At 42.8% G+C, this 13,212-nt stretch overlaps 1 protein-coding gene across 1 annotated transcript; it reads right to left on the bottom strand.

Moving 5' to 3' along the window:
- Nucleotides 1–7,012: 7,012 nt before the first annotated feature.
- On the bottom strand, nt 7,013–12,777 carry LOC125293876 (potassium voltage-gated channel subfamily A member 3). Its single transcript, XM_048242079.1, has 2 exons — nt 9,810–12,777; nt 7,013–7,524 (listed from the first exon to the last, which is right to left on the bottom strand). The coding sequence occupies exon 1, from the start codon at nt 12,645–12,647 to the stop codon at nt 11,091–11,093; it is 1,557 nt and encodes a 518-aa protein (XP_048098036.1). The 5' UTR covers nt 12,648–12,777; the 3' UTR covers nt 7,013–7,524; nt 9,810–11,090.
- Between the last annotated feature and the right edge of the window lie 435 nt (nt 12,778–13,212).

Genomic DNA, 13,212 nt, shown 5'->3' on the forward strand with positions numbered 1-13,212 from the left:
TTCAGAGAGCCTCGGAGTGTGCCGATCCCACTGCGCTGTACCACTCCTCACCGATATACAGCGTGGGCAAATTAAAGGAGACGCGTATGACTTCATCGGCTGCCTAGAGCGCTTGGCACAGTCTGTAAGAAACCTAGAAATGTTAGACTAATTAGATAAAATAGTTGTGAAGTAGAAAACATATGCACTCACAGATGAGAAGGTATCCATAAAAGGTAATTATGGTGTAATTTAATTATTCACATGGATGCTGCTTGATCCTGTTCACAAGTACAGTAGGCTTAACACATCCCTTGAGTGAGGCAAGGTATGGGGAATAGCCTACCCTTAAAACATGTCGGTTATTATGAGCAAATGCTTAAACACTTCTCATTTTAGCCCCTTAACGTGGTAGTGATTCATGGCCTGCATGTAATTAACAGCAGTTTCACTTATGCTCCCCTGTCTCATGTATAGCTGTACTCCATCAGCCAACAGACCCTCCCATACCATCACATAAATGGAGGTGGAGGAGGTGGAGAAGGGGGGAGACAACCATGGAGAGGACCTTAAGTGCCTGTAAAAGCCTTGGAGATCTCCGCTGCCCAGAGTCATCCTCTAATCCAATGAAGCTCCATCACTGGACCATAATGGAGCCATCATCAGCAGTGCGCTCTCAGCTGGCCGTGGACGCTCCAGTGAGAGGCGGCTGCCAGTAAGCCATACCCTTCTGTTGTTTACCCTGCGCTCAGAGAGCCAGCGCTCTCTCACTCTCTCTCTCTTTGCAGCAGACCTAAATATCTCTCCCAAGGAGGGCTTAGGAGGGACAGCCTGCAGTGCCAGGTGCCAGGGAGGGGCTTGTCTGGGAGAGTTATCTGTTTTTGCACACTTTGTCCCATTGAAATGAGTGAGGACTGATCGCTTCCTTGACAAGGATCTTAATGGAACGTACACTGGAGGAAGGCATGTGGGAGTATGGATGGGGATGGAAGTGTGTGTGTGTGTGTGTGGGGGGTCTAGAGGAAGAGGAGGACGCTGATCAGTCTTTGTGCAGACCAGATCATAACCTGCTTTGTGTATGCTCAGTGAGGTCTGAACCCATTCCAGAAGCTGATTGGTGGGTGGAATTGAAAAAGAAAGAGTATGGCAGGGTGTGGGTAGATTTGGAGCAGCTAAACAACTCTGTGGGGAGCCCACATGATCTCGATGGAGCTCTTACCCTGCATGTCTGGAAGACAAATAGCTTTATGCAATTAAGAAATAAACAGGGGCAGCAGTTGCTGCAGTGAAGCCCTGTTGTGCATGCCCCTCATATTTTCTATGTCATAGCCAAAGCCTTCATGTTATGGACCAGGCTCAGTTACTGTAGATAACATACTTTCTGCTTGTGTGTGTTTTGTGTGTGTGGGGGGTTGGACATGTACATTAGTATATAAAAATACTACTAATTTACACGTTCAACTGATAAATATATATATTTCGCATAATTTCGGTTTATTATAGTAATGAAATGGACTGTAGTGCCTGTAGATAATACGAAATCATCAACGGTAATATTCTATTTCAAACTCAAAATGAATGGTGAAATTAAAAATGGACTATTTTCTTATACTGTACATGTGTTCAGTTATGTAACAAATCAAGCTTTAGATAGTTTTTCTTAACATAACTTTTATACAGGCTCTGTATCAAATTGCTTGCACTTATTCCGTTGAAATTACCTTGACCCACGTTCCACCTTGTTGCCTGGCTTCACTTTGAGTGGGCTGAAGGAAAAAAGTCATTCACATGTACTTTACAGGAAGAGATATTAGATTAGAACATGGACACTGGGGCTTTCTTTAGCACAGCAGAATAACCTTGGACTTCCTGGAGAGGTTAGGGATTCCAAAAACATCACCTGGACATCCGTAGACCAACCATCCACGTCCTGACAGGCCATAAACTTGCACTTTCAACAACTGTCTGCGACCATAAGTCATACACCGCGTGACTTTATCTGGGATAAATGTGACTGGAGACAACACGGTCTTCACCTTGCCCTCCTCAAGAGTCCTGGTATTTATAGGCTATAGGCTGTGTATGTGTTTACGGTGATTTATAGTGCACCGGAGGAGTGAAAGGGCTCCTCGCAGGCCAGACACTTAGTAGTGGGCTCCAGCCCAGAAGGGTTTCCTGTTTTGTTTACTCCATCCTGATGGATGCTCCCTATTGATTCAGGGTGGAGTTTCAGCTCCCTTTCTCGTGCCACCGTCTGGAAAAATCCATACGCCCTCTCCTCACCTTCCCACGTGGACGTGGCCCCAGAGCTCCAGTGCGCCAATAATCTTTGGCACGGAGCTGTCGAGTACGACAGGAGTCTGGAGACGTTCCAGGAACCAGTGATATGAGACCCCTTTGATCGAGTCATGGATCTCTTAATGTCCAAAATGTGCTGCTTTAGCACTGCTATTTTGGTTTGGAAGAACACAAGGCCCTTGTTATGTAATCACAATCAACGACTAAAATACCGGGTATTTTACAGTTTAAACTAAAAATCACTACCAGCATAGAAGATTGTTCAGTTATGTTTATCACCATTCATCTTTCGAATTCACCGGAGGTACCTGAACTGAGATCTCTCACGGATAACATTTAGATGACTGTGCATGTGTGAACATGCATGTGTAAGCCCTATATGTGCTTAAGTGCAGAAACACAGATGTATCATAGTTTATTTACTAAAAGTGCCAGTCTGCATGAATAAAGTTGTTTGTTATGCATGTTTATTAAAAATGCGGCGTCTTTTTGACAAACTTATTAGAGCCTGAGACCACATCTATAGATTAACAGGATCATTTGGAAAGACGCTTATATGCCAGTCTTATATGTGATCTTTATCCTGAATGAGAAAACAAATTAGATTTGTCTGGGGAATTTTGTGTGTTCCTGTATCCATGTAATACATCCAAGATAATTCTTTATGTCTATGCAAGAGTGAATTACTGTAAGTGGTATATGTCTGTATCCATCAACAGTGGTCGTAGCAATGTTAAAATCATAAATGTTTAAGTGTTCTCCTCAGAAAATCTCTATCTTCATTGTCTTACTATACTCTCACTGGATGAGAGCATCTCCTAAATGACAAAACACTAATGGAAATAGAGCTTGTTAAGTGAGCCTTGTCGTTCTCTCTCTCTGTGTCTCTCTCTCTGTGTCTCTCTCTCTCTCTGTCTGTCTCTCTCTCGCTCTTCGCTGACTGCACTGCAGTAATTATGCCCAGAGGAGCCGACGCCAGAGACGAGGAGAGCTCAGACACCAAACGAGCAGTCAAGCAGCCGGCTCTGTTTTCCCCCGGCTGCTCTCTCCATGACCAGGGCAATGAGGCGTCTCCAAACAGGTAGGGCTGGAGTGCAGGGGGGAACACGGACAGCAAGCCTCCTGAACCCGAGCAGTCCTTGGGAACACGGCCATCAGTCTGGACTGGATTTGACACATAGTTATGTCTCAGGGGAGCATCTTAACAAGCAGTTCCTGAATATATGCTGGGAGAGAAATAAAAAGTGCAAGTACAAACCCACTTTTGTTCTTGTCTCAGTAGAGGTGGCTTGAATTGGGGTGTGGTTGCAGTTTCGCTTAGGGATCGGTAGACTGAAGTTGTTTTTGAACTTTCTTTTGAATTTCATTATTCTTCATACATTAAAACATACATAAAAAATACATTTTGCATCTCCTTGAAATAATTTGATAAATTAATAATAATCATCATTATAATAATGTTGTAATCATATTGTTGAATAAATGTTTTCTCTAAATATTTTACAACAATAGTACTTCCAATTATTGCACATTCATTTTTTCTTCTGTACTAACCTATTCATGTTTTAGTGGTGGCATGGAGAGTTTCGATGGCCACTCAGCACGTGGATGGAGTGGTCATTGTCATGAGTGCTCCCATCCCACACTCAGCCTCTCAGCATGCCTGCACTCCAAATTTACCCATAAAATTAAAAAGCAGTTGAACTTTACACAGACAGACTCTCTCTCTCTCTCTCTCTCTCTCTCTCTCTGTCTGTCTATGAAGTACAACCCAAGTGCAATGATGATTCAACTAAAAATGTGTGAATTGTTCCCACTTACAATGACCCTATTCACTAGATGATAGCTCTTCTTTGGCTTATGTTGCTAGATGGTGTTGTGTCGTAGACGCTACTGCTGCCTGTATTCTCAGCAGCTGCCCAACTTCCAAGAATGTGGTTGCGAAACAGTTATGGCATCAGCAAGAGAACACAACTCAGGTGAGCTGGTGATCAGGGAAAACATTGTCACTAGTAGTTTTGGACGTGGACCACAACAAGGATTTGTTTGCTATTTATGCTAGATGGGTTATTTTGTGTGTGTGTGTGTGTGTGTGTGTGTGTGTGTGTGTGTGTGAGAGAGAGAGAGAGAGAGAGAGAGAGAGAGAGAGAGAGAGAGAGAGATGAGATGAATTTAATTTTGAGATTTTTTTTAATGAATTTTGGGAATATAGAAGATCTAAGAAGACCCTATCTGTCCAAATAAATATTAGGGCATATATAAATAGAGTATATTTTCTAAACAAAGTTAAAGTTATATATTTTTTGCTAGGTATCTGTACTCAGCAATGCACAAGGTTTATCTGAAATTTGAGCCATAACACGTCACACAAATAAAAAATAATGTTTGAATTCCTTCAATCAGTTTTACATTGTGTTATAAAATAAATACCAACATCCATATCTGTGATGGATAATTTATTCTGTGTTTCCCAGATTTGGAGATCAGTGGCGCTGGCTAAGGGACATGATTAACTTGGCATGGCCAGCCCTAGCAGTTGGGCAGGGGATACCCTTGGGTTTCCTGTCTCTCAGTTCTCCAACTCCCCCTCCTCGTGTTGGAACCAAGAGGAGAGTTAAAACCTGTTGTGAGGCCATGCAGGAAATAAAAGAGAAAGCCCATCTGTTCTGTGTGTGGATTTTGGACATAGCCAAAAGGGCCATGGCGAGGCTCACCACCAGTTAATCATGTGAGACGTGCCACTATAGATGAGGGGTAAAAAAAAACACAGTAATAAAAGACAGTGAATCTGGTCAAGTGCTCCTGAGCAAAATATATATTTTTTTCTGACAAAAAAATAACTAGAAAATACCAGTCTGTCCCAGACTCCTTACAAAATGGCACTCACCTTGCAAAAGAAGAGAAAGTGCATCCTTGTAGTTGAACTTACTCTGCACGTTTGTTTTTGTTTTTTTTTTCTCCGGAGAGGCACTTTGGATAAAATACGCCTCTGTGGTCACAGCTCAGCAGCGGACGATGATGATAAATCAGTGTAATGTGAGCAGCGAGTGCATCTCTCAGCGAAGACTCTGCTGCTGGTAGCCAGAGACACGACCCTTCGTTTCCAGACTCCATCTGGTCTCCTGGCAGGAGGGCGTTTCCTGCCGTTTGCATCCCCGCGTCCACGCTGATGGTGCTGAACTCAAGTACATCTGTGGCCAGGTCACCCGCCAGAGTCACCGCTGACAAAGAAGCAGCCATCGACAGAAAAAGATAACGACTAGCCACTTTATTTGTTACTGAATCGTGATCTCATCTGTAAAGGATGAAGGAGAGCTTTTCTATGCCTTCTTTGAGTATGGATGTGTGTGTGTGTGTGTGTGTGTGTGTGTGTATATGTGTGTGTGTGTGTGTGTGTGGTACCATCTGGTACCATCCTTTAACTTAGAAATAACCCCTGTGTCATCCAAAGTCTCCCTCTGTGGAAATTTCCAGAGTGAGAAGATTGTTTGCTGTAGGGTGTCTGATTGACTTCACCCCAAGGTCACAAACATAGCCTAGGCCATTAGAAGGTTAAGGGGTCTTGTAACATCCTTATCTTTGTTAATACTAACTGGGTGGATGGATCATTGTTGGGGGGAAGTGATTTTCCATGTGTGTGTGTGTTAGGAGTATAAGAACTGGCTTCACCCAGAGATGTGTGGGATTGTTACTTGACATTTTCTGTGGGTAACAGTCTCCCGGTATCGTGAATAAAGCTGCAGTCTCACACCAGTTGTCTTGGAATAATTTTGACCACATGTGTATGCTGCACACAGGTGCATGTGTGTGGCTGTGTTTCAGTGTCCATTACTACATATTTAGCTTGTCCTCTAAGAATCACCACACTTACATGTATCAAACAGCACTATCCCATCTATACCTTCTCTTTATAACAGAGATGGTGATGACTAGATTTATGACTAGTCACCTTACACTTTATATACATTTTGAGTGAGCCATTCATAAAGCTTTTTATACAGCTATTTAATGCCTAGCAGATGAAAGATATCCTCAAAGGACATAATCTCTTTTTTTCCATAACATAACAATGAGATGCGTGGTGTGTAAATGTTTAGCTCTTACCGACAAGTAAATGTTCACATGTGTGTGTGTGTGTGTGTGTGTGTGTGTGTGTGTGTGTGTGTGTGTGTGTGTGTGTGTGTGTGTGTGCTTGCATGAGTGTTTTCACTCATTATTTATCCCCCCCTTTCTCTCTTGACACACACACACGTCCCCCAGTAATACGTTGTGATCAAAACACATGATGGCGCTTCTAGAGGAAAATGTGAGGAGAAAACTGTCAGTGTGCCAAGTCCTGTTGCAGCCTCAAGGACCTCTGAGGAGCGATCCATCCCTAAAGGGCACTCAGCTTCCTGCTGGACTTTCTCTGATGGACCGCCGTCCTCTGGAAGGTCATTGTAATTGGCACATATGTCTGCTGCTCTACAGGCTTTCTGTTGGGCTTCTGGTAAGCATATTTGAAACAATACCTATTATCATAAATGCTTGCCGTACAAAACCAAATCTAAACTGAATACATCTAATATACATGCACTGATATGAATGATCTCTGCAAATGATTTTATGCTGGACAGTTTGGATATTGAGCTCTTGTTATACACCACATGTCTAATTGGTACCCTTCTAATGTACTGTTTGTTGTGCACTAAAAGCCTTTCTAATGAGTGGGACAGAGACAATGAAATATTCAGACCAAGAGGCAAAACACAGTTTATCTGTATGCGTTTATACAGTCAGCTCTAAGACATCACATTGTGATCATAACACAATGGGACATGACAGAGATAGCATGGCGACAATCTACCTCCACTGTCACAAGAAGACACAGCGTGGCAAAAAAGAGAGGGGGTGGGCACATACATCACACAAGCCCTTCGTCGTTTCGATTCGTGTCCGGCACAAAAACATACAGTAGATTTGCAGGAAAAAAAACAACACGTGTCCGAGTTTTTTTTGTTTTTTTTCCTTGTTTGTCAGAGTCGACAGTAATGCTGGCAGCGGCACACTAAGCTGAGTAGAAAGGCATGAAGGCATGTAAAATAGCTGTAGCTTCTGGGTTTTTGCACCAATTAAGCCTGTATGGCTAAGAGGAGTGAAAGGCTGTTGGCGGATTCCCCCCCATTGCTGTGCCGTTCCATTTGGCAGGTGGGCATAGGTCATGCATCAGGACCGTGGTCATGACGACCCATCTACTCATCTGTGATGCTGTGGGATAAAAACAATGGTTCATTACAGACATCTGCATGCTCATTTACATTTCATTTACATTTATTGATTTAGCTGAGGCTTTTATCTAAAGTGGCTTACATTTTCTCATCAGAAAAAGCATGAAGAGTGACCAGTGAACTCATTTCTGCAAACAACCTTGTATAAAAAAACGGTGACTGTGGTTGTGTCTGATTGAGACTGAATCCCATAAACGACAGGTTGCATAACTCCGGAGAAGAGTATAGAAATACAACACAAAAATACCTTAAGGGGCTTTAAGTGGTTATGGTATGGGACTAGACGTCTAGGGATGTGTGTGTGTATGTGTATGTGTATGTGTATGTGTATGTGTATGTGTATGTGAATGTGAATGTGTATGTGTGTGTGTGTGTGTGTGTATGTGTCTGTGTGTGTGTGTGTGTGTGTGTGTGTGTGACAGAGGGGGGCAATAAAAGGAGACGCATGAAAGTGCATGCAGGTGGTGGGATCCCGGGAAGGCATGAGATGCATTAGAGAGCCCGGGGCCTCTCTGCCTCAGCTACTGGGTTAATAGCAGCCTGGTGAGGGTGCAGTCAAGCACATGGAGCAACCTACCTACTAATGCTCCCCAAGAAATACGCAATGTCCCAGTTTCTCATGAATAACATCAACAGGCTCTGCTTCTGTTCTTTTTCAGTGTGTGTGTGGGGTGGGTGTGGGGGGGGGGGGCTCTGCATGATACACAGAACTCCCTCCCCTACCACCCCTTCATAAATATCTGACTTTGGATTTGCCTGCAATGCACTGGTCAAAAAAAAATGCGCAGTCCCACCACAACAAAAGCATGAGTGAGAGATGAATAGACTCTATGCTTGTGTCAGACATTAGGTTAGGTTTCACTAATTTGGTATGACAGTTGAACCTGCTCACCATGTCTGTTTCTAATATGATGAAGACACACTAGTTACCTCATTGCTCTAAACACAATACTCAAGTCTTTCTGGGTGATATTTGGAAAAACTGCCATCTACAGGGATAACACCCTGACCTAACTGTCTATATCTCTGTTGTTACTTAGTACAAGTTGTGACGTTCACCAAATAGATTATTCAGAGATTACACAGTAACTATAGCATGTAAATTACTGGTAACTCAATTCAACATGAAATGGTTCACTTACAACCTACTTAAGCAACATGCAAAGTATGTGCAAAATAGTTAGATGTGATACACTGACCCAGAGAGAGAGTTCAGGATAATCAACTGACTGGAACTGTTTGGAATGTGGTTTATTGTCTGCTGTCACCTGCAGAGTGTCTGATATATTTAATAACACAAGATGGCAGCACTTACTGATTCCTTTAAACAGGCCATAAATCCAATGTCAGCTCAAGGTGAACTAACTCAGGACAAACTACAGAAACACTATAACTTTCGAAACTTCATAAATGAACACAATGGTGCTGAAATGTGGGAAACGCATAATTAAAAATATATATAACTTTTGTATTCATTCAGCCTGAAACAGGAGCAAACAATGTATTTCACTTCATCGGTCAAAACTCACTGTGCTGGTCAGGTGAAGTTTACATTTTTAGTGTAATTTCTACCATTGCACATTTAACAATGACCTTATTCTAAATGGTTGATATAAAGAAACACAGTTTCTCAGTAGTCAGTCATGTAGATTTTGTTTGATAGCTGTCAGTTTTAATTGCAAATCTTAGGAAATAAAGTAAAACAAGATGCATTATGGATTAGGATGAGACCACTGTGATGCACTATGTTTTCTTATTAATATATTTCAAACAAAAGCTACTGTTCTGTCATCAAGATTATTTTAAGACCAGGATTAGAGTTTATCAACACATTTTTCAACAAAATCAGATTATGTCAAAAACATGTAGTTTTGGGTGCAAATAGGGTGTGTCTTCTGTCTGTTTGCTTATTTAATGCATGAACAACATATGTTCACTCCAGCTAATTCTGATATTGAAATACAGTAAATTCAAAACCATTTTTAGTCCTGTAATCTCAATCCTCTTCTTATTTAAATACTAATTGTTCTCCTGAGAACTTTTGCTCATACTGGAAAATGTTGCGGAGTTCACAATGCTTTTAGCTGGAATCACGACTAGGTGAAGTGAGGAGAGCATAATGAATTCACGTTTGAGGCATCGATGAGGCAGCAGGCATCACACATGCCCATAACTCTTTCATCTCAAAACAAATGCAGCCTGCGCATGACGCACGAGCGAGTCACGAGAGCATAATAGCTAGAGTGCCGGGGCAGTCGTACTCACCTCTCCTGTTTGATGTGAGAAGAGCATCCCCTTGTGAGTATAAGATGTAACGCACACAGTCTGGTCCACACCCATTCACAGTCCACGTGTCCATAAAGTCTCTGTTGAAGGCCTCCGTGTTTTATTTTATTCCCCTCAACTTTCACATTTTCACCTTGTCAAGGACGAGTGTTGCCTGAATTTCACTTTATCCAAAAAAGGTCGTGGTGTGATTTCGCATCACTAAGACAGGGCGCGCTGTTTTTCCACAGTGTCATTCAATCTACTCTTTGAGGACCAAACCATATGTTGACCAGGTAATCCATTACTAATCTTGTTCCTGTTTATAACGAGATTGCGTCAGCTGTTCTTTTATTCAATTAATCTTTATGATTTTCAAGCCACGGTTTCAAAACCATCTGGAGTGTTACTGTGGAAACAGAGAAAGGCAACAATGCCATGGCAACAATAGCGGGCGTTACCCAGGAAACCACGGTCACTATGGAGACTGCATCACTCCAGGCATGATTAAAGGCATCCAGTGAAACCGTGTTCTCAGATCGCTTTTTTCCTTTCTTTTTTTGTGTGGTCTTGCACCCCTGATTATATGTGCAGACATCCCTCAGAGGCTTCAAGCACCTAGCTACCTGTTTAACAGCAATTTCCGCAAATAAAGACCGACGATCTGATCTGATTTTTTAAAAATCCACAAGCACAAATATATCTCCTACTATAGCAGCTCCTGTCATATAATAAAAAGCTGCCTTTGATTTATGCTGCCATCAGTTTAATTATACTTATAGAGTAATAAACTGTACGTTGAACTTCATAAAATCTTACAAAGCTACTGAAATGAATTTGGTAACGGTTTTTAATGAATGGACAATTTCAGGCTATATTAGATGCTATAATATACTGTTTGAACCATATTCATTTATAAGAATTTATAGTAACCATAATGTAATCTAAACTGATACTCATCAATTCGTTGATGATAGTGCTAAAAACTAGCCTAAGCTATTTCTACCTTTCTTAACAAAAAAAATACTAACACTGATGACCCCTGCATTGTCTGTATAGAATTAATGAACATGGATCATTTGAACGCTGATTCGTAATAGCTGTGTGAAAACGGTGTGTAGGCTACAATCTCATAAACAGACAGTTATGGCACATAGGCTACATATAGCCTACCCACTGCGCGCCCTCCATACTGACTTGTAGGCTACAGACACCATAATGACTGAAAACAGAATAGCTAATGCAATGGCCAAACTGTTTGCGGTGTTCCCTGTCAAAAGCTTAAACGTCCGTGAAAATCTTTTTGATGTTAACACAATTTTGGCTGTTCTGAGCGGGGAAGTTGGGCTGCTTAAAAGCACTGTTGATACCCTCCTCTATCACCATATACTCCGATTTACTCAGGGATGATGAGCTACGTGTCTTTTTGAGCTCCTCCGATGAAGACAGGGGCTGACAGCTGGCGACGTGCAAATACTGAGCCTGCTCTTCCCCCTCAGTCTCTCTGTGATAGAAATAGTTGAAATTGGAAACTATCACGGGAACTGGCAAGGCGATTGTTAGCACACCAGCAATTGCGCACAGGGATCCTACAATTTTGCCCCCGATGGTTACTGGGTGCATGTCTCCGTATCCCACCGTTGTCATGGTGACTACGGCCCACCAGAAAGCATCAGGGATGCTGTTGAACCCAGAGGAGGGGTCGTCTGCCTCGGCGAAGTACACGGCACTTGAAAATAAGATCACTCCAATAAAGAGGAAAAATATTAACAGACCAAGTTCTCTCATGCTGGCTTTGAGAGTTTGACCCAGAATCTGGAGTCCCTTGGAGTGTCTGGAGAGCTTAAAAATGCGAAATACTCTCACGAGTCTTATCACTCGAAGAATGGCCAAGGACATCGCCTGTTGTCCATTGCCTTGTCTCTCCGCAAGTTCGGTCCCGAGGGTTATGAAGTATGGGATAATTGCCACAATGTCAATAATATTCATGATGTTTTTTGAAAATGTGGCTTTGCTGGGACAAGCAAAAAATCTGACCAACAGTTCAAATGAGAACCAAATTATGCAGAGAGTCTCCACTACAAAGAAAGGGTCGGAAAAAGGACTTCCGAGGTAAGGAACAGTTCCATTTATAAAGGGCGCCACAGTAATGGGGTCCCTGTCATCTCGAAATTCGGGTAATGTTTCTAGACAGAATATAACAATGGAAATTAAAATGACCAACACCGAAACAATAGCAATCCCTCTAGCTGGACCTGAGCTTTCGGGATACTCAAATAGCAGCCACACCTGCCTCTGAAATTCATTGGTGGGCAAAGGACGCTCTTCTTCTTTGATAAAGCCCTCATCCTCCCTGAATTTCTCCATGGCCTCCTCCCCTAGTTCATAGAATCGGATCTCCTCTGAGAAAATGTCTATGGGAACGTTGACAGGTCGTCGGATACGCCCCCCTGATTGGTAATAGTATAATATGGCATCGAAGCTGGGGCGATTTCTGTCAAAGAAGTATTCATTTCTTAAGGGGTCAAAGTAACGCATTCGCTTCTTAGGGTCCCCGAGTAAGGTTTCTGGAAATTGAGAAAGGGTTTTAAGTTGCGTCTCAAATCGTAAGCCCGAAATGTTGATGACCACTCTCTCACAACACTCGTGGTCAGGTGCGTAACGTTCTAAAGAGTGGTGCCCGGGCAGCGCCGCCGTCTCCTCCAACATGTTGTCACAAGCAACAATTGTCATGATGTCCGTTTCGGTTTCGGTGTATCCGTGGTTCACGAGGTTGTTGCTCCGGTGTTTGGTCGAGGAAGGCGGAGGCGATTGAAGGAGACTGAGGTGGTCGTCCATACAGGTGTTTGGATGGAGGGGCAGGGGAGCCGCGCCTCCTCCACGAGCTCCAGTCTGCCAGCCACAGCCACAGCCGCTGCTGCCGCGCGCGCGTCCTCTCTCCTCTCTCTCTTCTGTCCCGCGTCCTGTACTTTCTCAATCTAGTCCTCCCGCCCACGGCGCGCGCACTGGGGTTTATAAACATGACTATTCCCGCCCACGGAGCGCACATGCACAGTGCACATCTACCCCTCGCCCAATCGGAAGACAAAAAGACAAAAACACAGACCCCCAGACGCGCGTCACCGGACCTCAAAAGATATGCCACCCTTTATGCGCGCTCACCTTGAATGAAAAGGGCATCAGAGGGTCCTCCACACCCATTGCATGCATCCTCACTCATGCCTTAATAGTCTATAAGCATTATGCAAAGAGTGTCAATATACTGCTGTAATGATTTTTTAAATACATTTTATCACACTGATAGAACAAAAACTGCTTTATGAAACAATACACATATTTTTATATATGCATATAGCTGATGCATGGAAATACTACCGAAGCTATGCATTTGTTTAAAGTTCCA

Source organism: Alosa alosa, chromosome 4 (assembly GCF_017589495.1).
Source record: "Alosa alosa isolate M-15738 ecotype Scorff River chromosome 4, AALO_Geno_1.1, whole genome shotgun sequence".
Classification (NCBI taxonomy): domain Eukaryota; kingdom Metazoa; phylum Chordata; class Actinopteri; order Clupeiformes; family Clupeidae; genus Alosa; species Alosa alosa.